Below are 26462 nucleotides of genomic sequence, written 5' to 3' on the forward strand. Positions count from 1 at the left end.
AAGCTTCATTATAGGTCAAGCCAGAAAGGCAAAGCCTGTGCTGTTCCCAATTTGTGTTTTTTTGCATAGAGGTGCTCCACTGGCAGAAGTATAATTTGACAATGTGATTGCAATAGCAGCCTTTCCTGGCTGAGCTATCCGAGTGATAAATTACACTTCATCACGTCTGTCTATGTATGAGATAGCAACGCTTCTAGGGTTGATACCTACTTGTCTTTAGTGGTCCGTGTCTGCCCACATCATTCAGGTAGACTGATCTCTAACCCAACAGTGAATTCAACATGAGAGAAACCTCTCTGGCAAGAAACAGTATAGATCAGAATAAATTTTAGCTCTCCTGACCAAAAAAAAAACGCAACCCACCTCACAGAGCCAAACACTCTGCACCAATTTGAGCCTCCACCCAGAAATCTGGCAATCTATATTACACTCTCTTATTGAGCAGTACTTCCCTCCGCAGGAACAATGAATCAAATGAAAGGGCCCAAATAAATAAATCTTTACACTTCCCTGTTCTTTCTACCTCCCAGTTAATCATACGTCATTTTGGAAAACCCAAGTAATCCACAGCAGGAGGCAAAACTGCCATCACAGAGTATGTCGGCAGCATCAGACCATGCTCCAGGAGCTGGGGTGGACAGCTGCAGTGCCTTGCTGTTTCCCCCTGGCTCCCCACTGCACAGGAGCAGAGTGCCCAGGTCTCAAAGGGGGTGGGCGCTGTCAGCAGCCCGACCTAATCCAAACCTAATCCCCACACGTGTTCTGCCGCGCTGAGCTCTGCTACTGGTTTTGCCATTAGTCGCTGGTGCTGCTGCTAGCTGTGACTGCTGTGCCAGCAGCCAGCTTCCTGGCTACTCCCTACTCTGGTCTCCCCAGCTACGGTGCAGCCATCCCTGCCGTGTTTCTGGTCCTTTACAGAAAGTGCAGCGGTGCAGGGATCCATGCAAAACCCCAGCCACACAGAACAGGCTTACTGAATTAAGTCTTCTTTCTTTCCTAAGGGGGGAAAAAAAAAAAAAATATTATGTTTGGAATCTTTTTCCCCACAGAGACATTTTTCTACTTCTTAGGACCAGAGCAGCTTATTAGGACTACAGGTTACCCCAGGGAAGTTACCCAAGTGCTTGCAAACATCTTTGTGCATACCATTCTCTACAATTTTTAACTTAGTTGTTTTCAACATAAGGGCCCAAAATGCTAGAAAATAAATGTTTGGTTAAACCCGATAAAGCCTGGTCCGTTGTTCCCTTCCCTCACTAGCAGATGCCAACAAATCACATTCCTTCTCTAGGCTGTGGAGAAGACTCTTTGTCCATGGGAGTTCTTGGGAAAGGTCTGCTCTTCAGACCATCTGCTTTCACAGGAGAAACTGTCAGAGTCTGTCCAAGCTCCCATCGCTGCACAAGGAGTACTGAGTTCTGAAATGCCTAGTTAGCTCTTCCATGACAGGAGTTAAGTCTTAAGTTACTGGTTTTCGTGTTCTCATGCCATGCTCTCAGCGTTACGCAAGGTCCAGACGTGAGGAATTGCCACCAAACAGATCAAGTTTCTAGCCCGAAAGGAAGTTCTGAAATTACCACAGAAGGCCTGCTGGTACAGGATTTCTGGTACATTCTTGCAGAGCATCAAATAGTCCAGATAAGCTTCAGATAAGTACTCTCAGTTTTGGGTGCTTATCTTTAACTCCAGATCTTTTGAAGTTTGCCATTCATGTATTTCAAGTCCGTGTCCTTTAAACAGAGCTTCTTCTAAATGAGATAATTAAAATTTCTGTGTGTCTTGTCAGAGAACCCATGTGTTCATTTATGATCCCCAGCAGGAAGGCTAAATTAACCCTGCTGTTATTTGTTGAAGTATTACCAAATGACAATATTTATACTAGATTTAGCCATAAGTCCCTGTTGCCAGGGGCGGTGTGTCATAGAATAGCGCAGAAAAAGGATATTTTTATTTCCTTTCTATCTTTGAGGCATGAATAATGTAGACAGACACATCTTTTCTTTAGGATCTTGGAGGACAATCACTATTGACAAGAAATTTGCAGGCTGAAATAATTTAAAGATATTATTTAAATGTATTTTTAAAAAGTATAAAGAGAAGATAGCGGATCAAATATCTCCTTTTCACCAAAAAGGGTTGGAGTTTTTTTTCTGTCAGTGGATGTTTTCTAGCTCATCATTACCTACAGCATTCTTGTTCCCACCACCACCAACCACCCCACCCTTCTTCTGGTACATAGACAGCAGTTCCCTCTAATGCTCTGACACGTAGAGGTCTCTCTGTCTTTTCTCCGATTTCCTTCCTTCTAACTCTCCCTTCACATTTCAGTGATGTAAAGCAGCCAAGATAAGAAATAGCTGTCTCTTCCCAGGAGGAGGCGGATGTGCAATTCAGAAGAACAATTCCTTTTTTCCTACTGCCTTCCTGGGGTGGGGTGCAGTGGGGGCAGGGGGGAAGTGAAAAGTAAGTTAACCTCCCTTTTGCCAGCTACTCCTAGCAAAATAGACACAGCAAAGCATGTCAGCACCATACTGCTCTCCCCCAAAAGCACAGAATTGTTAAAAAAGGTAAGATAGAAAGCAGGGGTAGCTAGTAACTTGCATTTTTGGTCAAAATACAAGACCCAAAAATTGTTTGTGTAGTGCATCCTATTACTCTTCTAACATCTGGTGTAAACTGTTCTCTTCAGTCATATAAGTCATGTTTCATCTACGTCCCCTGTTACTAGAAAAAGATGACAGAGAGAGTTAGACTATTGCCACCGTGGGGTAATAGACACATTTTTGTGGTTTTGTACAAACACTAGAATATTGGGATTTGGGTCTATAGGAGTTAAATAAGTATATTTGCATGGATGGTGAGGCTTTCTGCTATTGTGAGATTTTAAGAGTAGCTTTGTAAATGATTTTTATATTATTGCTGTGTCTTAATGAGGAAAACACAAGAACTAATGTTTTCCTCATTACCTGAAGATAATAAAAAACAGCACAAGCATAAGAAGTTTTCTCATTTGCCGTGGGATCCTAGCTCACATAGTAGCAGGAATTCACAGCCAAGAACATAAAACTTTATGATGGTGATGAAGTTCTCCAGTATGCAACAAGAGACTCAGTTTCCACGATTAAAGGATACAGTTGGATTTAGTGGGACAACTGAGTTCAGACCTACTGGCTGTTTGCACTGGGAGATAGTTTTTGGGGGTGAGTGAGAAGAAGCTGGGCATCAGAAAGTCACAAGAATTTATGGGAAATTTGTTACTATATATACCCTTTCTCTTTCTCAGCAAGTAGGAGAAGGGAAATCAATAACAGGGCTTTCTTATTACCTTACCAAGGTCTTCAAGGATTGTTTTTGTCATGCCTATATCCTTAATATCTTGCCTAGCTGCATCAGTGGTGACCTAGGCTCCAAAATCTGGCTCATGTATAATACGAAACACCAGCAGGAAGAAGCCCTCTCCTAAACTACTAAAGCCAGTGATCTGCGTAAGAGTGAACAGCAGGAAATAAAAGTTAATGTTAGTGTAACTGAATTTACTTTAGGGAGTTCTCCTAATAGTCTGGTGACCTAGGTGTAGTACAGAGAGAAGGAAAGACCATGCGTACACATAAGGAAGCTAATGGCTAGCCATCAAAGAAGTCTGGGGAAACTGAAATGTTATGCTTGGGTTATCAGAAATAAGAACTTCAGAATAAATATTCTGAATGGACTGTGTGACCATTTGGCACCATGAAAACTTGGAGCTGTAGAGAAAAATGGTCCAACTGTGCAAAAAAATTGTCCTTCAGCAGCAAAATTGAAATTGAAACAAAGGTAGCAGCTGATCTGGGATCTTCTGCTACTGGAAAGCAGTTGCCTGAGTAGAACCCAAGAGTCTGCTCATCAGAAGAAACAGAAAAGTAAGGGAAAAGAGCCAGAAGAAAAACTATTACACTTCACAGCTGGAAAAAATATTATATTTGCTTGTGTGTGAGTACACACTAAGGAAATAAAGAGGATGAGGTTTAGAGTAAATGCCTCCAAGACTTGTTTTAACATCTTTCCAGTTCAGTTAAACAGGTTCCAGGATCTGACGACTGGGGAAACCCTCTTCTTACCTTTCAGGATATGAAGGGGAAGAGACTACAAACCAAGCTATATAAACAAGGAATTTTCTAGGGACCATTGCTCATCTCATTAAATGGAGGAATGAGGTTCTAGCCATGCACCTTAGAGGTGCTAAACAGTCAGTGCTCAGCCCCTCAAACGAGTGCTTAGTGAAACCCATCTGTGAACAACAGCCGTTGCTGACAGAGTGTGATAGGACTTGAAACCTCATTACTGACCCAGCACATGTCAGTAGTTACCTATTCATGAAAAAGACCTGCCTTTCAAAAATCAACTGGAGTAATTTGTTAGAGGCTGGGGAAAAAAAAAATACATGAGGAAAAATAGAGTGAAGAGGCAGCAATGAAGCTATTTTGCCATACTTTCAGCAGTTGAAGCATTGAGTCTCTTTTATAAAAAAAAAGAGGTGAGAGAGGATTCTGCTAGGAAGGGAAAAGTAGCGGAGTTCTTTCAGAAACTTAACTGCATTTGAGATCTATCTTGCTCACAAAGTATGATGTAGATATTGACTTTTCCATGGTCACGGAAAAGAAAAACAAGACAAATACATGACTTTTCTGCCTGAAAATGAAGCTGTGGCTTTGCGTGGGAGAACAAAGGGCCCCTGGCGAACAGTCTTGACAGTGGTTGAGCCATACCTATGGTAACGAAACATTAGAGTCCTGATTTCCTCAATGTGCCTGTGGAGAGCTGTTCTCCTCTACCAAGCTTTGGAGTTTAGCAGAGTCTTGCATCTTCTGTCAGCCACTGGGTTTTCATGTTTCAGAGCTTAGAGAGGCCTGACCACTGCCCAAATAAGGTGGTACCTGCCCAAGACATTGACGGTCTCTAATCTTAAGATCTGTTCGAAGCACAGACATGAGATATTATCTGTGAAGTTTCAGGGAGGCAAGCAAGGAAATAGAACTTGGATATATATATATATATATTTTTTTTTTTTTTGAGCAATATGACCCTTTAACATGATCACTGCAGTCCCAGGTTATTTCCACACCATTGCTGATAAACTATGTCTAAGATGTGTTCTTGGGCTTTGGGTGTTCTGGCTCAAAAACAACATTTTGATCTGACATCACCTATGAGGAGTTTCATAGAAAGTTTTTATGGAAAAGCTGAATACATAAATCCAGTCTGCTGGTTGCCTCTTCTGGATTTTTAATTCAGAGCTATTCTTCCTGAGTTAGGTGGGGTGTACAGCTTATACAGGAAACATGTTCTGAATAAAGCATCGCTTACTGGTTGCCAAGACTTTTGAGCTTGATGAGCACTGTGGGGTCTGTTCTACCTCTTCTAAGAGTCAAGCCCATCTCATTCCTGATACAGTGAACTAGGTGTATTCCTTACTTTATTCTTGCCTATTTTCTACTCCTTGCTGCCAAGGCATGAACACTTCCAGATTTTTGTAGATATATTTGCAAAAAGACAAGCATATAATGAAAAAGGATATGAAAGAGAAGCCAAATGACATCGCACTTAAGTCAGTTTAAAGAAGCTTGATATTTGGTTGTTTATCATCTCAGCATGTTAGTTGTTTGTACTGTGATAAGAGCATTTTTGGTGTGGACACTGAGCCACAAGACTTATTGGAGCAATGCAGACAGTATTTGTCTGTTGGTTAGGGAAATGGACTGGAAGGCAGGAAGGTCTTGGGTCCTAGACCAAGCTGAACCAGTGACTCATCATGCGACTCTGGGAAAGTGCATTCAACTCAGTTCTGCAAAATTGCAGAAATCAGCCCAGCTGCCAAACTGAACCAAAGCAGGTTGTAAGGGACAAGTCAGTGGTACATATGGGAAAGATGAGCCCTTTTTCTTATTCTGGATAAAAATAAGGATAAATGTAAATTCTACATTATCTTTTCCTGAACCAACATTGCACAGTGTGGCTGTGGTAATATTGTTCTATAGTTAATTGTGTATTTTGAAAGAAATTGAACTTCCTCCGAAAAGAAAAAAAAAAAAACACTTCCCAACCCTCCCATGAAATTTATGAAGAAGTGAGTATGAAGGATTAAAATGTATCCAAAGAAAAAAATGTCTGTAATTTATTTTTTAGTATACAGGAGGACTTAATTTGACAATTCCAGGTTTCAGATTTCGACATCTACAGATACAAATACACAAAATAAGCATTATATTGAGCTATAGAGTTTGTCTCTTGAGTAAGTAACTAAAACGGCTTTTTGGTAGAAGTGGGAATTGAAATATGTCATGTAAGTTTTATGAGCAGGAATTACAATGCTTCTCCTGTTAGAATTTTCAGGTGTTTCGTATGTGCGTTGGGACATCTTATTTTTACAATAAAAAAATTAAAAAGAAGCTTTTGCAAGTCCCTTCTTTTCTCTTTTGAGACAATATAGTAAGACATTTTGCTAATCAAAAGTATATGGGTGAGAAAGAAGATTATCACTAATAGTTCACTATCAGTTTTTATATCCCAAAGAAGAGATCAGGTTTTCTTATGGGCACTTTCTTCTGTATTTCAGGTTACCTGCCTTGACCCTATTTCAAACAGCAAAACTTTCACTGAGGTCTGCATATAGTCTGATATGTCAGATCCTCTAACGTACCTTCTTTATCTGGTGTACCCCCTATAACAGACTGCTGTACCCAAGGCTTTTACCAGTGGCAAAAACTGATCACCTCAGAGCAGAGGGTAGAAGGCTCAGGGAGGAGGTTAGGTTTTGAAATCTAGGCTGAAAAGTGAAATGGGTCAGTAGGAAAGCTAGTTCTCATGGGCCTTTTCTTGACTGAAATAGAAAGGAGATGGTGGGTGTTGCATCTGAGTAAGCAGTTACCAGTAAACACTTCTATCATCAAATGCAGTTCTTTTTCCACTTTGCAAATCTCTTATCCATTTTTCTTACTTTTAAGGAAATACCAGTCCAGTCCTGAGAAGCTGTTCTGAAAAATTGCACAGCAAATTTCCACATTTAATATTTCCAGTACAGTCATTTGTCTAACGGCCAACTCCGAAAACTGAGCCAGGGCTGTAAGAGTTATACTGGACTCGACTAACCCATCAGCATGTATGATAAAAGCAGTATCAGTCAGCATGTGCCATTACTGATAAACCTGTGCAAATACATTCCTTTTAAATCATGCTCTCAGTGATAGCTCCATACTCACAGTTGTTGATGTATATTTCTGACTGCAATTTAGTAAATTTTCTGCAGGAGGAACTACAACTCATCTCTCTTTCTGTCCTGCAGGCACAACAGAATTAAAAAGGACGTTGAAAACTATCACCAACCTCACCCCTCCCAAGGATTAAAAAAAAAAAAAAACCTCTCAGGATCTCTGAATGCAGAACCAGGGCAGCAGGTTACAGCAGTTTTCAGAGCAAAACTGACTAATACACTTTAGAAATGCAGTTAATTCATAATAAAGCATTTTTAAGTAATTATAGAAATAATGAAACTGGGATAAAAATCTCAGTGGTTATGCTTACATTTTGGGAAGCCCTGGCACCGTTGCACTGCCCTGAACAAATATAGACGATACAGCCATGCAAGCAGCTGCACAGCTGGTTTCTGTCAGTCCCTTCTCCATGGGCAGGGTTAACGCAATTGCATCACTGCTGGTTCAAAAGCAAAAATCTTTCCTACATTGACAGGTTGGTTTGTTCTTAGTGTAATAGGTGCAGATGAGTTTTCAGAAATACTGGATGCATATCCAAAGTATACTTTAGCAACTTTTAAGGTTTACCAATCACTAAGAATAATATGTTCTTAAGTAAGTTTCCTGAGTCTGCCAATTTACGTAGGTGAGTAAACTAGACAGGTCAAATAACTGGCGTGGTTTATAAATAGACTAAAAAAAATCTCCATATATAGAATAGCATCCAGACTTTCTATTGTTTGAAGCAAATGATATCATTATTTGGATGTCTTTCCAGAACTGAAAATGACTAGACTTTGGAAACTAAAAGTAGTTAAATATAGAAATTGCTACTTTAATGAGTGGATGCTGTGTTTCATTATTATGCTACTAGTATGTGAACAAATGCCTTTCTGTTCTTAGGGATGGGAAGAGGGATTTTATTCCAGTAATATAAGATATTGGACAAGAGACAAATTCAGATTAAGGCTGACAGTGTCTTCACCCTAATTCCTTTATGGAAAATATTTTTCATCCACTGTGCAGTGTAACTGCACATATGAGGTGATTACACTGTCCACTAACTTGTGCCTTGCATAAGCCTTTACACTTGTGCAAGTCAAATACAAAAGGCACAGTGGTTTGTATAAAACAAAATAATGGAATATAAATTAACAGAGAAACAAACTGTGCCTTTCAGTATAGCTTGTCATCACAGACTCCCTAAGAAGCGATTACGTCTACTTTGCCATGCCAGAGAGCTTTCTTCATCATCACTGGTAGTTAGAAAACACTTCTTCTATCTCCTGCCTTCTAAAACCACTTAGGTAGCTTCTGTGGAGATACAATTGATTTCTAGGAATGAGGTATGTGAAGCAGGGTTCATGTTAAGGTGTCCCAGCACTGTACTCTAAAGACCACCATCTTATTGGATGAGGAATGCCATGTGGGATGGTAGATGAGAGTCTGTTGTCTCATAAGAAAAGAGAATAGACTAGAATAATATGCATCCCTAAAAGCATGTGTTTGCAAAGATCAAATCAAGTTTAAAAAGACATCAAAACAAATTTTAATTTGCCAGTCTAGGTCTTCCTTCAGCTACTTCTGCATCTTCGATCTCTCTTTCAGATTTAGCTAAATATTTCCATTCTGAACAAAGAGTCAGTGAAGTCACTTAAATTTAGGCATCTACATATTCACAAGCTGTGTGAGTTCTCATTATAATCAGGGAAGCTGATGGACTTACTTATTGCTAATAGTAATAATTAATGTATGTACCTTTGATTACCTTTGTTAATAAGTTTCCAGCTACAAAGTCTTTACTAGATTCATGTCTGTTTGTTTTCTCCAAGCAAACCTGATTCTTAAGCTGGTAACATTGAAAATGGAGTGCTCATGAACAACACTTTTATTGTCCTTCTGTAATCACTGTGTGCTGTAGGAGTCAGGTGTATGAGATATTTTCTACCATGGCTGCACACTCTTCAGAGAGCTGCGAAGAGTTTGTCTGCAGCATCACCTCTTCCTTGCTACCACATGTTCAAGTCTTCATTGATCTTTAAGACAAAAACTGGCATTCCTTCAGTCACCTGTCTCAAATAGAGAAGTGCCAGGGGACATTGTTCTTCCTCCTCTGGAGGCAATTTTGTTCTAGGAAAAGCCCTCTGCATCTTAACCCTCCTTCACTGGGTCCTGAGAACTGGAGCACATTTATGCAGAGACCCACTGCTGCTTTTTAGGACTCCCTTTCCCATAGCATTACAGATTCTTCAGAAATAAGCAGCAGTGGTGAATTTTTCTATAATGGTGACTATTTTTTATTGTTTGACATTTTACAATATTTTAGCTGGGTTTTACAATCTGATATTCTAGTCTATCTCTTAGAATAACACATAATAATCTCTGTGAAGGAAAAAAAGACAAAATGCAGCTGAATCCAACTTCATTGCCTGTAAAATATGAGACTCCCATTCACTGTCTTCTTGACAGAAAGCTATGTCACAGCATGTGCTGCTTGTTTGGAAGTATACTGTTTGCAAACAACCTCATGTTGGGCAAGTGGGCAAGAACCCTGGACAGTTACTCAGATATCTGTACTGTATATTTTGCCAGCTTTTAAGATTTACTCTCTGAGTGAGCTTCTTAAAGAACTTTATTTTTTTTTTTTTTTAATGCCTACTGTATCACAGCAACTCCTTCTGGATTCCATCTGCTTTGCCTGGTAAATATGTGTTTGGATGAAAGCCACAAAATTAGAAATGCTTTTATGAAAATGTGAAGGGTGAGTTCACACTGTATCAGATCTGGATTCTGCAGTTGTTACAAGGCATTGTCTTGAGACTCCAACAAGAGAACTTTTTCATTTGAAGAGGGGATGGTAAATAGTAACTCAAATAAAGTGAACATGTGGAGCTGTGAAGTTTCACTTTGAAAAGAAACTATGCAGCCTTCAAATCAAGGCTGTGTGCCAGAAAGTTCATATAATCAAGAGCCACAAGCCAGCCCATAAGAGGAAAGTCTGTTACAGCTTCACTTCTGAGAGGTACAGAATTCATGTTTCCCATTGCTGACTTCAACATACTTGCTGTGACACACTTCAGAAGGAAAGTTTCCGTCTGTTGGAGTCTTCTCAGCATATGAGACTTTGTATTCTCTTGCCCTTCCTTCCCTCACCCCAAACATCAAGCACAGGCGTCCCAGTCCTTGGGAGCAGTGCTGCTCTTCTGTTGATGCTCTACACCTCTTCTGTTGATGTTCCCATGCCTGTCAGGACTCAGAACCAAAGCAAGCTGCTTCCTTGGCAACCTGCCTCCCAGTTTTCTCTATCCACTCCATCGTAAGAAGGAGGTGGCATGTGAAACTTTGCACCAATCAATAATTAATAATTGCTTGCCACAAGCATTGCTGTTCTCATTGCATTTGGGACAGTTGTTAAGAGACCAGCTTTCTTAGTATGGCTGGTGGTAAGTCTCTTCATGTTCCTCCTGGGACCAGTTTCCTCCTCCAGGTTTTTTCTCATTGAAGGACGTGAAATACATGGCTCCCCCTACTTTTGATGGGAAGTATAAACATTCATATGATCTTGAGGTCACACACTGAGTTATTCCAGTTGCCATGCATCCAGTCTAGAAAAGGTTCTGGCTCCCATTCAAATATGAAAGAAAGAATTATTTCTTAGCGAAATAATTCTCAGAACAGTTGGAGAGAGGATCCACACCCACATCTTTTCCTTCCTCCCTGAATGTGCCAATTTATCTCTCCCTTTCCCTCGCCAATTAAGGTCTTCACAGTGGTCTTACTGTGCACTAGTAGCTACTGGATTGCAAGCAGGCAGTCTCAGACAGCTGGTTCCTTCTTTGGCATTGTAGCTCTGGGGCCAGAGCGCTTTCCAGACCAAGCCTGATGCTGGGCAGTCCAGGCCTCCCCCACTGACAGCCTTCTCCATACTTGTTTGGAGTGGTTGTTTATACATGTTTCTAGAGAAATAAGTTTGGCATCTAGGCAACAAATGTTTTCATCTCTTTAAGGAGTAAAGTGTTGTTTTTGAGCAAATACAACTGTGTGGTTGCATTTGAAACCAGTAAAGTTCCTCTCTGTCTGGTTCATCAACAGCAGGAGTATCCTGTCACGCTCTTTATTTTTTTCTCTTTTCTTTTGAAGGAAGCAAAAAATCAATGTTTCTAAGTCAGGACCTTCCAAACCAAATTTGAAGTTAATGTAAGTTTTGACAGCTGAAGGTCAAACATGGAAACAGAGGTCTGCACTGGAGGTCTCACTGGCGGTGACTGGGGGGCTGCCTAGCCGGCAGGTCAGGAATCCCCTTGGGACTTCCAGGCTGAAGTCTCAAATGAAGCATCTGAATGTGCTCCTGGTTGCTACGATGCAGAAGCACACCAGTCATAGTTCAACTTTTCAGCAAGCTCACAGACCTTCTAAAACCTCTCTTGGTGAAACTCAGCCAACTCGGAGGGTCCACTGCGATTGATGGAGAGAATAGAGACAGGCTTGTCCGGAGAGAAGTTAATGCACAACTGCAACCTATAAAACTTTATCAAAGAAAATGTCAGTGTGTGGAGTCTTTTGATTCCAGGTTGCAATATTTTCATTATAATTTCCGTAATTTTTTTAGGGCTGTATGTAAGGAAATGGCTTATATTTCCTGGTCTTTCTGTACTCATAGAACTGTACTTTGAGGTCTGTCCTCTGGTTGCCTTTGTTCTTTGTCAGAATACCAACCCTTGAAGTGAACGTACTTGAATGGGTACGGAGAGATAACGATTACACAAACTTGGCCAAGATTAGTGATAAATAAATCATTAATGTGTAGAAAAGTTTAAAGAGAACTGCGTGTATGTTTCTGGGTTTTTTAAGAGTTCGGCTGAAGGCAACTGCATTTAGGTTATCTTCTGTTGGCTGAAGATGTATAAGTACAGAAGTAATATTGTTTGGGGACAAAAACATTTATGAGAAAGCAATAGGGCAAAACAAGATTTGATGCTGAGACACCCACATTTTATGCTTGCTATTTCACATGCGTAACAATTAGAAGGTATTTACACTAGGCAAATATATACAAGCTTTACAAACATAGATGCCACTTACTTGTTTTGTCTCGCTTGTGTTTAAGTGGTATTCACATAACTTGAACCATCAATCTTAATTCATTCCAGCACAGTGAACCAATGATATTAAAAGGACTGCTGGAAAAGTCCGTCTTCTCCCTTTCTGTTTATTGCTTTCCTCGTTTCCTTTCTCCATCCATTCCACCCTAGTTCGCAGCCTGCTGGTTAAAGCTTTCCCAAGAGGTAGTTGCGTGTTTGATTTTCTCTGACAGAGAACTGCAGTTAGGTCTCCCACTTCCTAAAAGACTGTGCTGGCTGCTGTGCTATTGTGTGCAATGAATGGGGCAGTGTAAAGCTGCTCCGCTCAGTCCTCCTCTACCCCATCATCTTCTCCAGATCTATTTTAAAACTAAACAAGCTGTAACCACATTTTCGAGTAGGTCAGGCTCTGTGAGCTAGACATACTCATATGGGCCCCTGTGGAGATGCCTAAGCTGGTAAATAAAAGAGGGCAGAGAGTGAAGTGCAGATACTCATCTCTTCTGGACTGCTCTGTCCTGGTCTCTGCAAGGTAAGTCCGCTCTAGATCTGCCTAGCTTTGAACGCTGTGGGCCTAGGAAGATCTGTGCCACTTGCCCACAGAGCTGGGGTTCTGTTGCAAGACCTTCATGTATGGTAGTTTCTGCCTGGTTTTCAGATCCCAGAGCAAGTCAACTGGAACCCACACAGCCGGGGGTGGCATATACTTGTATGCGTGACCAGAAGCAAAACTGCCCTCCGCCAGCAGGAGGAGGAGATGGACAGGATGTCTTGGTGCCTCCAGGATGAATTGGAGGCTTGTAGAAGGATCTTACTTGGCAAATCCAACTCTGCCCCTTTTGACTGCAGATGCAAGATATAAATTATGTTTATTGATTAAAGAACATGCCTCTAAGAACCTAATAATACTTTAATTGGCCAAATAATGCACTACTGTTGTTAGTAGTATTAATTCACAATTGCATCACTGCAAGAAACATTTAATTCCAATTCTATTGCTTATTGTTGGCATTCGTATTCACACAAAATTACTATAAAGAAATCTTATAAATCGCACAAAAGGGTTATTGAGTTGCAATTCTATTGCCTTTTCTCCTGCAATTCGTATTCAGGTGTAAGCCTATCCTTCCTTACAAGTTTATCCCTGCTTACTCCACCTTCCCACAGCAAGTCTTTCAGAGGCATGACTGGTGGAGACATCTGTGAGTTCTCCCAGGGGAACTCCTGGTGGGCTTGTGTCCTCAGGTCAGCATCACTGCTGCTTGCTGGTGTCCAAACTCTTGCTCTTGGCATATATTCACCGTCTTTGTTCTTCACCTAACTGGATGTCTTGTTCCTCTTTTTTTCCTTTTCCACCCTTTTACCACCCTTGCACCTCCTTTTCTCTGCCTATACTCCTCCCAAATAAACAACCTACTCCTAGTTACTTTTTCCTCATCAGTCCCAATTTTGTTATACTCAGAAGTTGGTGTTTCTGAAACTATAACCTAGACAATTTTGGCTCAATATGGTATTACCATTACAGTTGTCTAAATGAGACAAACATCTGACCCTGTGGTTCATGTTGGTTACATTTCATTTACATTACATATTTCTTGTCAGAATTAACATACTTTTGCCTTGACTTCGCAGCTTAATTCTAATTAGGCAATACCGCACCTTGCACACGAAGAGCTTGCATACCAGTGCAATGGTATAACCTATTTTGTGTTTATACCATATGTCTGCTCTTAAATGGTTTTTCTTACGCTCAGTGTTCCCAGCAGAGGCCATACCTAGCTTTGAGGATGAGGTTTGGGCACTTAGTGTAGGATTCATCTCACCTGAAACTGGACGCCTGCGCTGTAGACACATCCCAACTAGTTACCCTAGGCTGCCTTTCTAATGCCCTCATCCTTCTAGGATGAGATTTATCTCAGGTGTCTGAAATAGATCTGATGAGATTTTCTGAATGGTCTGTAATAGCCAGATGTTCCTGTATCACAGAAATCTTAAATTATATAAACCCCATTTCTAGTCTCTGCCTAGACTCTGGACTTTTTAGTGATTAGTGGGATTTGGGATCATCCGAAACCTGAGCAAGACCTGGAACTGAAGGTTTTCTCAGCAGACAACATTTGGGGGCTGTTGCCTGTCTTCCAGCTTGGTTGCACAAATCCTAGAGTACCATTCTGCTGCAAACATACTTTTCACCATTTAACTGCATATTGAGCAAATCAGGAGATTCATCCACCTGTCCTTAGACTTCTGCAGTGGATGAATGTCTGCATGTAAGCTAGTCACCTCCACTCGCCTGTACAGTCAAGAGAAAGCAGTAGGCACTTTGTGGGAGAGATGCAGTTGATTGCTTTAGAGGGACAGGGATAACTGTATCCTAAAACTGACTGTTCTCCCCACTGACCAAAAAGGTAGTCCAGGCAACTGTCTCAGTTCAGAACTACATTGGGTTGTCACCATTGGTGTTGTGTTCCCAGAAATCTCTTTTCCTCAGGAGATGAATACTTGTGATGCTTTAAAGCTACCTTATCTTTAAAGCTACCTTGTCCACCACTAAGTTTTAAACGGGGCTTTTTGCATTCTAGCTATTGACTGATACATGTCCATTTGATTTCCCTTCATGTCAACAGTGTGCACATATGCATAACTGTTTTTGATAAAGTTTTGTAAGGATCCTTAACAGATCTATTTTTTAACACTAACTTCTAAATCTTATGTTTTATACTGTAGCTTCCCAGTAATGTCAATTAAATTACAGTGCAGTGTTCTGCCTTTGGGAAATTGTAAACATTCATAGATAAATAAAGTAGAAAATGCTACATGTGACTGAAAGCTCCAAGAGTCATCCCACTAAGAGTCAAAAAGAGAAGAAGTGGAAAGTAGACAATAAGGAGAACCCAAGTATAATCCAAAAGAGATATATTAATGCTGGTCTCAGATGTATTCCCATTATGTTCACCACCTTTGGAAAATCTTCCAGATTTTTCTCTTCATTATCTGAAGAATCTATGTGCATAAAAGGACATATAATGAGAATTTTTTTTAAAAAAAAGCTTCCTAAAATTGTGGACGAAAACAATTGTGTCCCTGCGTTAGCTGCTGGTATTGTTACAGCATGCAAATTAAATTGTTGGATGGTGGATAGTACACAAACAATAGACCTTGAACTTCTTCCAGTTGAAATAAGTATTAGCAGCCTCCTTTTCTTTGTTTTTTACAAGTACACCAATGTCTTGACATAGTTCTGATTCATACTCTATTTTCTCCTTAGCAACAGTTTACCAAATTTAGAGTCACTCTGCTAATTAAGAAAGAAATAAACTTATTGTTCTACTTGTTGTTTTCTCAGTAGGCATAATTGAAAACTCACATGATAAAATTAGTATCTGTCAGTCTGTTACTCTTAGGCTGGAATATGCTGTTATTTACAGCTCCAACCAAAACAGCTCTCTGAAATTTCAGAGTTGATTCTTATTGATGGCTGCACTACTTAGTACACCGCTCCTTAATGAAGACCTGCATCCTGCAGACGAATATGTTCACACAGGCCATGCATCTGCATAGTGTACATAAAAATGAACAAAACTATTCTTAGTTTCCAATAAGAGGTTGAGGGGGAAACTGTGAAATTAAGAATACTGAGCCAAGGTGCACATTTCAGCTGCAAATAGCTTAATCAGAAAAAAACACGGAAATAGTGAGTTTGCGACCAGACAAACATTTAACTAAAAGATGGCCCTACCTGAGCAAGCTGCTGGAGTTTATAAAACTATCTTGGTTTATAACTGCCTCTAAACAATAACCTAAACATAAAGCAGAGTTCATAACATGATGTAGAGCACTATTATGCCCATAAAATAATTTCCTGAATCAAACACCTAACCTTCATGAATAGTTCAGGGCATGGTTTCAGTTCTGTGGACCTGTTTTATCAGTATGGGAAGCCTACTTGTTTCATTCGATGTGAGAATTAAATAGAAAGCTAAAACAAAAGTGTTTTAGTATATAGAAGGAGTTGCAATATAGACATGAACACTCTCATGACAAGCATAAGAACTTGTTTTAGGAACTTTGTATTACTGCTTGCCATAAGATTGAGAGCCTGTTGTACAAATAAGACCAGAGGACTTAGGCAACGACTGGTACCTGCTCCATACCTGTTATTCATTTGGCTCCCATGGGGAAATCCAAAGACTCGAGCTGTGTTTTCAGGTTCTCGGTAGTCTAACAGCAGAAGTGGATGCCTGAGAAATGTGACCCAACAACCCCAAGTGTTGAGTAGGGGATTGCTTAAAGCTGCATGAAAAATGCTAAACACGATGGTGTTGGTCCCTCTCTGTGTTTTGGCTCCTTGAGGCAGGGCTAGAGGCAGGAATGGCTGTATCACTGCCTTTTTTAAGCAACAGCATAGCAGTCCAGAGTACCTATCTTGTTTTGGAGGCTTGTTTATATCCTTGTCACCTCCCTTCCAAGAGATGATGTACTCAAGCTATGAAGGAGGCAGGAAGGGTGAAGGGACCATTTGTCCCTGATACACTGCAACAAAGGATTCAGGGTTCTTGAAGTCAGGAGGGGAGAAAGAAACATAGAGCTTGACTCTGTACCCTACAGCTGGGTGTTTTGAGGTTTTGTCTAAGGAGCGGTGCATTTGAAAATTAGCAGCCGCCTTGAATGAAGAGCTGTGGCTCCAAGATGTCCTTCCTGTAGCCACGAGACTTCAGTCCTTCTCTTTCCTCTGGCTCTATTAATTATTCACTGTGGGGCAAACCAGGCTGAGAAACAGTGATGAGAAATCCCTTCCTCCTTTCCCAGATTACTTACTAGGCTGCTGGGGCACTTTAAAGGGTTCAAAACCTTGGGCTTTGGTGGGCTGCAGGCTGGTCTTCACAGTATTCCTAATTATTAAGTTACAGTTATAAAAGTCACACCACAGCAAGCACAGCATCTCTGCTGTTCAGGTTTCTGAACAAGAGTGACTGTGGCTGCTGCATTTCATGTGTCATCTGATCTGACATGCCTGTTGAAGTCTATCCAAGGATTTGCATGGAGTCATGCATATTTTGTGATCCATATATTTGCAGCCCAGGCCAAGGTGGTCCTGGACAGGCAGGAGAGATGTAACTGCAGCCATCTACTTAATCCAGGTCCAACTTCTAGATCACAGTGGTTGGTTGCTATCAAGTTTTAGGTGCCTCCAGAATAGGCAGCCAGAGGAAAGGGCAGGAGTTTGGTTTATGATTTTGAACATGATGCCTACAACTTCCTTTATGTCCACCCATAAATATTTTAAAGTATAGCAATGATTTAGAGCATGCATAGAAGGATGTGCTGCATTGTGACCTAGGATTTAGTCCATGTCCCTGAAGAATCCAAGCAGCTGCGCTTATGTGATATGATATCTGTTGCATGTGTCAAAAAGATGTGTGAGAAACTGCTCAGCGTGGAGCTGCAATGTTTTGAAAATGTGGAGGGAAATTAATAGAGTAACATTATATTTCTTGATGCTGATCTCCAAGAACTCGAAACCCACTCACGGCTGCTTCTAAGCTTAGATTAAAGAGGTTTCAACTGGAAGTCATAGATCTGATCCCAGTCTTTGGGCAAGTTCCCAGCAAGTCTGCTAATCAAAGCTTGTTGTGCTGTGCCAGGTATTGTAGCTGATGCCTTTTAACTTTCATTTTATGTGTGTTCTGGTTTGCAGGGTGGAAAGACTTACACAGGACCATGTGGAGGCAGAGACTGCAGTGGAGGATGTCAGTGTTTCCCTGAAAAAGGAAGCCGTGTAAGTAACATTTTTTTCTTGTAAAATGTTCTTGATGGTACCAGTTCAATGCTGTTTGCTATAGATGAACTTGCATCAGACTGCTAAGAATCATAGAATCATGGAATGGTTTGGGTTGGATATTCTTTTTCAGGAAAAAGTTCTTGTTGTTTCATCTTACTTTCTCAAGAGCTTGTAGATTTGAAGAAATACTTTGTTATGAAATATAGCAGGTTCTTCTCTCACAGATCAGGGCCAAGGGACCTGACAGCCTTGAGGAACTGATTGGATCAGGAACACTATGTGCTAGAGCATCACTGGATTATGTGACAGTGATAAATGAATATGGACAAATCACTCAGTAACGTTCTTGAAGTCTTTCTAATAAAATAGTATCTGATGAATAGATAACTCATGCATGTGATTTCCATTAAAACAAAAGGGATCCAGGCCTGCAAAACCTGAAATCCCTGCTAGGAGCCGCCTGGGACTTCTGGCATTAAGTTGTTGCTGATAGTCTGTTCTTTGTTTCAGAGAATAGTGCAGAATGAGGCAGACGAAGGGAGACAGGGTGGAGGGGATTAGCCACCTGCCACAAAGAGCTCTGAGAAATAGGGCAGTTCCTATCCTGTATGGCTTGGAGCCCTGGCTGGCAGGCTGCTTCTGTACAACTTGGTCTTCTGCAGCTGAGACGGTGACTCAGCCTTTTTCCATCCACCCATCTCTAAGAATAAGTCAGGCAAGAGATGCGGCAGCAGGTCATATGCTGGTTCTGCTATCACAAACCTCATAAGATTTTTTAGTTCTCTGCCTTCCCTCCACGCAGCAGACCATCAATTCCTGTTCCCATCGCATTCCTCAAGTGTGACTCCACGTCTGAGCAGAGGAAGAGGTGGTAGGAAAGTCACGGGGTAGGTGGGAGTTGAGGAACACTCTTGTTTACAGCAGAAGTCCCAATGTCTATGTGGAAGTCAGATGATCCTGGGGTTACCATGCCATGAGGAGTGTAATGGTTATACTCCTGTCCCCTGACCATGATCTGATCACTGTCTGCTTTCCATTACAATAACCTAATGGCAAACTGATGAAGCTGAGGACAAACAAACTCTCCTCTGAGACACAGGTTCCAGTGGGGCTTCCTCCAGCATCCAGCCATGAAGTTTGGGAAGTGCCTCCTGCCACTTCCCTCCAAGGGCACTGGAAGTCTAAAATTCTATGATTCTGTGATATTACTATATCTTTTTCCAGTGTCATTTTTTTGGTTCTAAAAGCAAAGTGTGGATGTACTTGTTCTCCACTAGCGTTCTTGAAAATAAGGATCTGTCAAAAAACTCCGAACTTGTGTGACTGAAATATTTTTCATGTTCCTTATTGACTGAATAACCCTTAATTTCAAGTTGTCAGGTCTGCAAGAGAAAAGAGGTAGCTAAACAAAAGAAATTACATAGGTTAGAAAAGCTGAAAATGTAAAATTACCAAAGCAGACGATCAGTCAAGTGCCACTGATGAGAAGCTGCCTGTGAAGGGCACAGGGAGATTTGATGTACTCGCTTGCCACTCTCACTTCTTGATTTATCTCAGGGAAATAAGTAACCCCAGTAACTAATCACACTGGCCTCCCTTTAAATAGACACTAAAAAAGAGAAAAGGGGGATGTTCCGAAACATAAATTATGTCTTGCTACTGTGGTTATTTGTGCAACGTGTGAAGGAGCATTGGGGAAAGTGATTTAAAGAATTTTATAACACTTCAGAAATTGTATTTTAACTCTCTGAAATTATGTATCTCATTCTGAGTCAGCATACACTGCATATATTTTGTGTCTGCTGGTCTCTTCAGATGTCACAACATCTTGCTAAACATCTGGTTTAAGGAACAAGATTGGCCTTTAGAGACTAGTCAAATTTGGCGTAGCTTCTGGTCTCATGCTAATCCTCAATGGGAATATTTATTTTCACAAAACCTCTGTATAATCTGGCACGACACACATTTTCTGTTTGAGGTGACTCATTACATGCACAATAGACATATTGCGTGTTTGCACTTGTAAGAATGCCTGAAGCAGTCTGTTAGAGCCTGCTTCTGCAGTGACTCTTCATCTTGGATGCAACAGAGCTGTCACTTGCTCAGGTGAGAACAGCACTGTGAGGGTCTGCAGCCAGCTGTCAGTCCTACCATCTCCTGAAAAGTCACCTTCTGTTCGTGACAGGTCTCTAAAAACCAGGCAAAGAAAAGCACTTTATTTGGATTGCCGCAACTGAATGCATATCAAAAGCTGTTGAATGAAGTAAATTTGTTGGAATAGTAAATACAAATGCAAATTATGAAAGTACAAAAGGTCTGAAGAAATGCCTACTTTTTATCTATATGTCCTATTTAATTTTCTGCCGTTGTTTCGGTTACAGTCTTATGGTACAGCATTTAAATAAAGATGATCCTCCTTATTAGTTGTCTCAATCGAATAGTTTGAGTTTTTTAAAAAATGTTTTTTACAAAATATGCCCACTGATCTTTTCCGGGGGCTCTGTGCTAAAGGCAGACAGGCATTGTCTAGATGCATGAGGGTTCAGCCAGACTTTGGCAATTTGTGCCCGGTTGCCATGTGCATGGCAGCTGGAAGCCCTGTGCTTCTGTCTACACTACTTTTGTTTCAGGACTGATAAAGTTAGGCACGAAGCCACAGGGAAGTTAAATTATGTTTCATACGGGCAGTTTCTAGGGACAAAAGGCCACCTAGCACAAATTACTGCATGCACCTAGCAGGCCTGCCAGAAATAGGTGTGGGTTTAGTTTTTTCCTCCACTCTTTTTTGGCTGGGCTAGGCCCTGCAACTTTCCCTGGGCTCAAACACAGCTCAACGAAGTCCAGTGGGGAGAGGAAAATGAAACAGCAGAAGCTTCATCTGCCCGCTGTGACGATGGGGGAGCTGCTGCCGCAAAGCAAAGGCAGTGGCTGGCCTCCAAAAGGGCCTTGCTGCCCCCTTCCCCGGGGGGGGGGAGCTCCTGCCGCAAAGCAAAGGCAGTGGCTGACCTACAAAAGGCACTTGCTGCCTCATTCCCAGGTGGAAAACAGGTTGAATTCAGACATTCAGAGAATCATAGAGCATTGCTGATAACATTTGCAGTTCACAACAAATGCTGAGATGTTGCTCAGAGAAGTTTCTTTAGAGGAATGTCTTTCTCGGGCCACACACGATCCCCTTGAAGTTCCCACCTCCTGTCTTGTTTTTGACTTCACACCTTTGGAGGAAAAAGAGTAGATGGAACTTCTTCCATAAGCTAGGTTTTTTTCTAGTGTCTGATGACACTCTAGTCTTTGTTCTTTTTCACTGCAGCCTGATTTTTTTACTTTAACCTAGGTGCATATTTACTGTTAGCTGGATACAAATATCCAGTCCATCTAACCACACCTTGCAATGAGGCAGGTTGTTGGAGCTGGGGCTGCAGGAGCCAAGCTTACAGTCCAGCCTCACCCTCATCTGCCCTTCTCCCAGGTGGCAAAAACCTCAGATGAGTTCCAGCAAGTGGAGTGTCCAAATCCACACGAAAAGAAACCACAGTATAAGCCTCAGTGGAGGACACAGGGTGAAAAGGGTGAAAGACAACAGACTCATCTTCTCCCTAAGATTAGAGAGACTCATCTTCCCATTTTGTCCTAAGAGAACTCCTCCTAAGTTGTTCTCCTAAGACAACAGACTCATCCTCTTCTCTCCATCTCTTCCACATGGAGAAAATACTGTAAGGAGTACCCAGTTGCCTGGGTAAGAGGGAAGGTAGAAAAGGGAAGCACTGATACGGTATTGAAATTCTGTTTTGAATGAAACAGAAACTCTGGACTAAAATTAAAAAACAAATTAAAAGCTTCTGGTTTCTTTCTTTTTCCTCTAGATTTTTATTGCAACGCCTAAAATTTTGAGATTTATAGTTCTTTGAGAACCGTATGTTGGGCAAAGTACAATATATGCACCTTTAAAGTTTGTTGAACATTTATTTATGTAGGAAATGATAACTCCTTTCAGTACAATGGCCAACTGTTAGACCTATTGAAGTTCGTAATCAGCCTCACTTCATAACCAACCTAGAAGGCTTTGTAGAAAGTGGAAGTGAGTAGAAATCTTTTTGATCTTTCTATAGAGTGAGAAAATCCACCCTATTGAAATTTGCTTTGTACTTTCTGTCTGAGTCATGCATCTAACAGTGCTCAAGCCATTGAGCCATTGTTTTTGCAAAAGCCTGGAATAATAGAAACTGTGAACTAAAAAGACAGCTTCATGTCCCCCCATAAAGGCCACTTTTTGAGAATGCCTAAACATTCCTTTATAACCAAGGCTGACATGAGAGTTCACTGCAACTCCTGTACAGACACCTGTTACATTGCTTTCACTAATGCAGTGGCCAAGGGTAAGTTATTACCAGTTTACCTATTAATTATTCCTGTCTGCTTTTCAGTGCTATACAATTGTGAAATCTAGTGTCTAATCTTTACTTACAAGCATTTTACATACAAGTTTAAATCTTAACACATGGACTAGATCTAGCAGATGTTTTTCTCCATAATTTAAAAAAAAAAAAATCCAACAAAACACAACACTTAAATATTCTAAAGTCAATTCCATTCTTAGAGAAAAGTTTAAATCCAATACAATAATTTTATTAACTGTTAGTGTAATTCTTGAGCATACAATTAACAGGCACAATGGTACAATGGCAGTAGCTCCTATGTAACTCTTGGTGAGTGTAAGTTAATATATCTGATGAAATCTGATATTTTACTCTATTTTTACAAAAGAAACCCAAAACATAGAAGTGTCTTCTCAAATCAGACTAGTAATTCAGCTAGCCCACTACTCTATCCTCAACAGTGGCAGTAGGAGATTCCATTTATGGGGAGCACAGAGGCCTGGCAACTTTCGGCAGTCCATTTCCCTTGTGCCCAAGATCACCCTATTTATATGTTCCATCAGTATCTGTGTTTCTCCCTGAATTTGTCTAATCCTTTTTTGAAGCTACTGTAAGTGTGTGTCTTCACAACCTGCAGTGGCTTCAGGGAGTTCGCTACTCAAATTATATAAAGTTACCATCTCACCTTTTCTAAGCCAATCTCCCTTTAGTTTCATCAAGTACACCCTATTCCTAGTAGTGTAAGATGTAGGAAGGAGCAGTTCTGCATTTACATTATTCAGTGCTTCCCTGACTTTGTAAATTTCACTCATATTCCCTCTCAGCTTTCTCCTGTCCAAAAGGAAGCATCACAGCCTTTTAAGGTTCTTGTTTGAAGGCAACACGTCAACCCTGAGTCCTTTTATTCTTCTCTCTCTTCTGCAAGAGACCAGAACTGTACAGAGCACACAGGATTATTGGTGCACCAAGGTCTCACTTAACAGCATATTGACACCCTCTGTTTTCTTCTCAGTACCATTCCTGATGCTCCCCAACACTGAAACTTACCTGTCCACTCATTTTGGTAGGGTCCTTGTGGATCTCCCAGCATGGAGGTCACCAGATCTCCCCATCCTCCATCACCAGCATGGCATTTAACAACCTGAGAGAGGTTAGTGTCATCTATAGACTTGGATGTTTCATGGTTAAGTCCCTACTCTAGATCACTGTTGAAGTCTTTACTGAAAACAGTTCCAGCACCCATGCCTGAGAGGATGCACTGTTGTTGCATCTCCATTTTGAAATGTGACCATCAAGCACTGTTCTTCCTATCCTTTAGCAGCCTTCAATCCATAACAGCACCTCTCTTCTAACCCCAAGGGAATTTATTTTAAAAAGCTTTGGTGAAGTGTTTTGTCAAAACCATTTTGAAAATCCAACTATATTATGGTCACTAGGGCCTGTTTTACCATGCTTGTCCTTGTGCTCAGTTACTGTATTCTTTAAGGTAGATTGCTACTGGGCCAAATGGGAAAGTCAGACAAACTGTCCCACAGTTCACAAGGTCTCCTCTTGAGCCTCTTTTCCACATGGGAGCTTGGTTGGCAACAGCTGTTGCAGTGACAGTTTGTGATGATGGGTTACACACCATGGCCAGCAGTTCTGCAATTTCATACTTGAATTTCTTCAGAAGTTCCAGGTGAATGTCACCCACTCCTGGTCACTTAGTAACACCTGCCTTATCTATTTTATCTACTACTTCCTTCATATTTACCTGTAATTAATCTGGCTCAAAGTGGGACCTTCTGAAACACCCTCGGCAGTAAAAACCTATGCAAAGAAGTCACTAAGTTTCTCTTCTATGGCCTTGTCATCCCCAAGTGCCCCTTATAAGCCTTTGGCATCATGTGGTACTGCTGTTTCCTTTGATGGCTTCTTGCTTTTCTTTAAACAACTATTTACTAATGGCTTGATGATTTTCTGCAAAATATTCACATTCTTTTTTATCCACCCTAGTTGCCATTTACACTTGATCTGGTTTTTATGGGCTTTCCTGTTCATTTCAGCAATTTTTTAAATGCTAACCTTTTTCCCTATAGCTTTTTTTATGAGCTATGCAGGGTTTTTATTGAATTGTTTTACTTTCTTTTTGATATGTGACACATCGTTTACCAGGGCTTTTAATACAGTGTTTTTGAAAAGCCTCCAGGTTGCTTTAGACTTCTTGCCTTTTTGACTGCTTTTTTAAGTTTTTACTATTTTTATGATTTTCCCCTTCTTGAAATTGGATATCTGTGTGATGTATTTGTTTGGCTTACTCCATCCCACTACAGCATTAAGTTCAGTTATACTGTGAAGCTCTTACAGAGCAGTTCTCCTACTAGTACCTCTTGAAGCAAGTCCTGTGCAGCACTCAAGACTAAACCCAGAGCAGCATCCTTTCTTATGGGTCCCAGAGCTCACCGTGCTGAGAAGCGGTCAGTTGCTGTGTCCAAAATTTTTATCTCTGTATCTCATCTGGATGAGACGTTGTGCCTGACAGTACGCTGGTAGTTGGAATTTGCCAATATTGCTGCCTGACCTAGTTTTGTAGCTTTTCTAATTTCACTGTGTTTAATGATCAGTGTCTTTAATGGAGGAGTCCTAAATATCAACTAAGTCCTACCTTTCTGTTATTTCCACCCACAAGGATTCCCTAATGCTCCCCTCTGCCCTCAGTACTTTTTTTCTGTTACACTTTGTTTTAGCCTTTACATGTTGTTTCAGTGCCCTGGCTGTATCTCATGTTCTATCATTTCTGTAAAGTAGACGGGCTCTGTATGCCTGATTATCCTCCTTTCACCAGTGTGAGATGCCTGTTATATCAGGGTTATCATTTGTTGCCAGGTAGTATAATTCCATAATCCTCTTTTTTGGATCTCTAGTATTGCTGTAGAAGCACTTACAAATTTTGCTCATTCTCGGTTGCAAGTGCCAGACAAGTGGCACTTTACCTTCCCTATTTGCTTTTCCTGTTTATTGCATTTATGCTGTTCATTTCCTCCCTGACCTTTTCAGGAATGTATTGAACATTAGCCGTGTCTCCCTCACAAGTTCATTCAATCTGAACCAGGTGCTCCACCACGGCTGTCAGTCTTCCCCCTGTTTCTGGTTTAAGTGTTTCTCTGTGAACTTTTTAATTTTCAGTAATAGCAGCCTGGTTCCATCTTCACTGAAGTCCAGCCCATTCCTCCTGTGCAGGTTTCTTTTGTTCCAAGGAGTTTGCCAGGACTTTAGTCTGACACAGCAGCCTTGAGTTAATCCCCTACGACATCCCTACTCTACTTTGCCTCATCACTGGGATAGCATAGGTTGTGACCACCAGTTGTTCCTGCCTTCTATCACACCAAATACCTTTCCTGGACATCTCGTGGGCTCTGCTACCTTTGCACTCAGCAAGCCTTTCAGTCCTATCAGCTGTTCAAACCCAGCCATCTGTTTCAAGTAATCAGACCTCCTACTACCATCACCTGCTTTGTCCTGGCCTGGAAGACCCCTCTGCTCCAGGAGCATCCTCATACCAAGCAGACATTGTAGTCAGATGGAGGTTGGAGTTTATCTGATGTTTGATGCCTCATTCCAAGCTGATTATTCACCTTTCTTCAGACTGACATCCTCTGCATACATCTTTAGTCAACAACAGTTATCTTTTTGATGGTGGCCACGTGAGGATGGCCACAGCAGAGGTGGAACTGCTCCACCACATCCTGGCAGTGCTTGCCTGTGGACCTGTTTCTCTTAGCTGCTCCAGCTCAGCCATTCTTGCCTCCAGAGAACAAATCCAGGGCTTCTGCTAGGACCATGTTTTGCACATTCAAAACCTGCCTCCTGGGTCAGCAGTAACACCTTGCACTCTCTGTGAAACAAAGTGGATGGTCTCTACTCCGTTGCTCAGCTTCTGCCTGCATCCTGAGCTTATAATAGCCTAGCACTTGAAAGCTTGTATTAGTATAACTTATTTTTGAGAGGTGAGTGGGTT

The 26462-nt window shown here is 41.1% G+C and overlaps 1 protein-coding gene across 1 annotated transcript in view; it reads left to right on the forward strand.

The window, feature by feature from the left end:
- Positions 1-18005: 18005 nt before the first annotated feature.
- COL4A2 (collagen, type IV, alpha 2) overlaps positions 18006-26462 on the forward strand; it is a gene marked incomplete at its 5' end in the record, with an annotated part of 100925 nt that continues 92468 nt past the window's right edge. The window contains 1 exon segment of the mRNA XM_010081650.1: positions 18006-18086. Coding sequence (XP_010079952.1) covers positions 18006-18086 — 81 coding nt within the window.

Source organism: Pterocles gutturalis, unplaced genomic scaffold, assembly GCF_000699245.1.
Source record: "Pterocles gutturalis isolate BGI_N339 unplaced genomic scaffold, ASM69924v1 scaffold36234, whole genome shotgun sequence".
NCBI lineage: Eukaryota > Metazoa > Chordata > Aves > Pterocliformes > Pteroclidae > Pterocles > Pterocles gutturalis.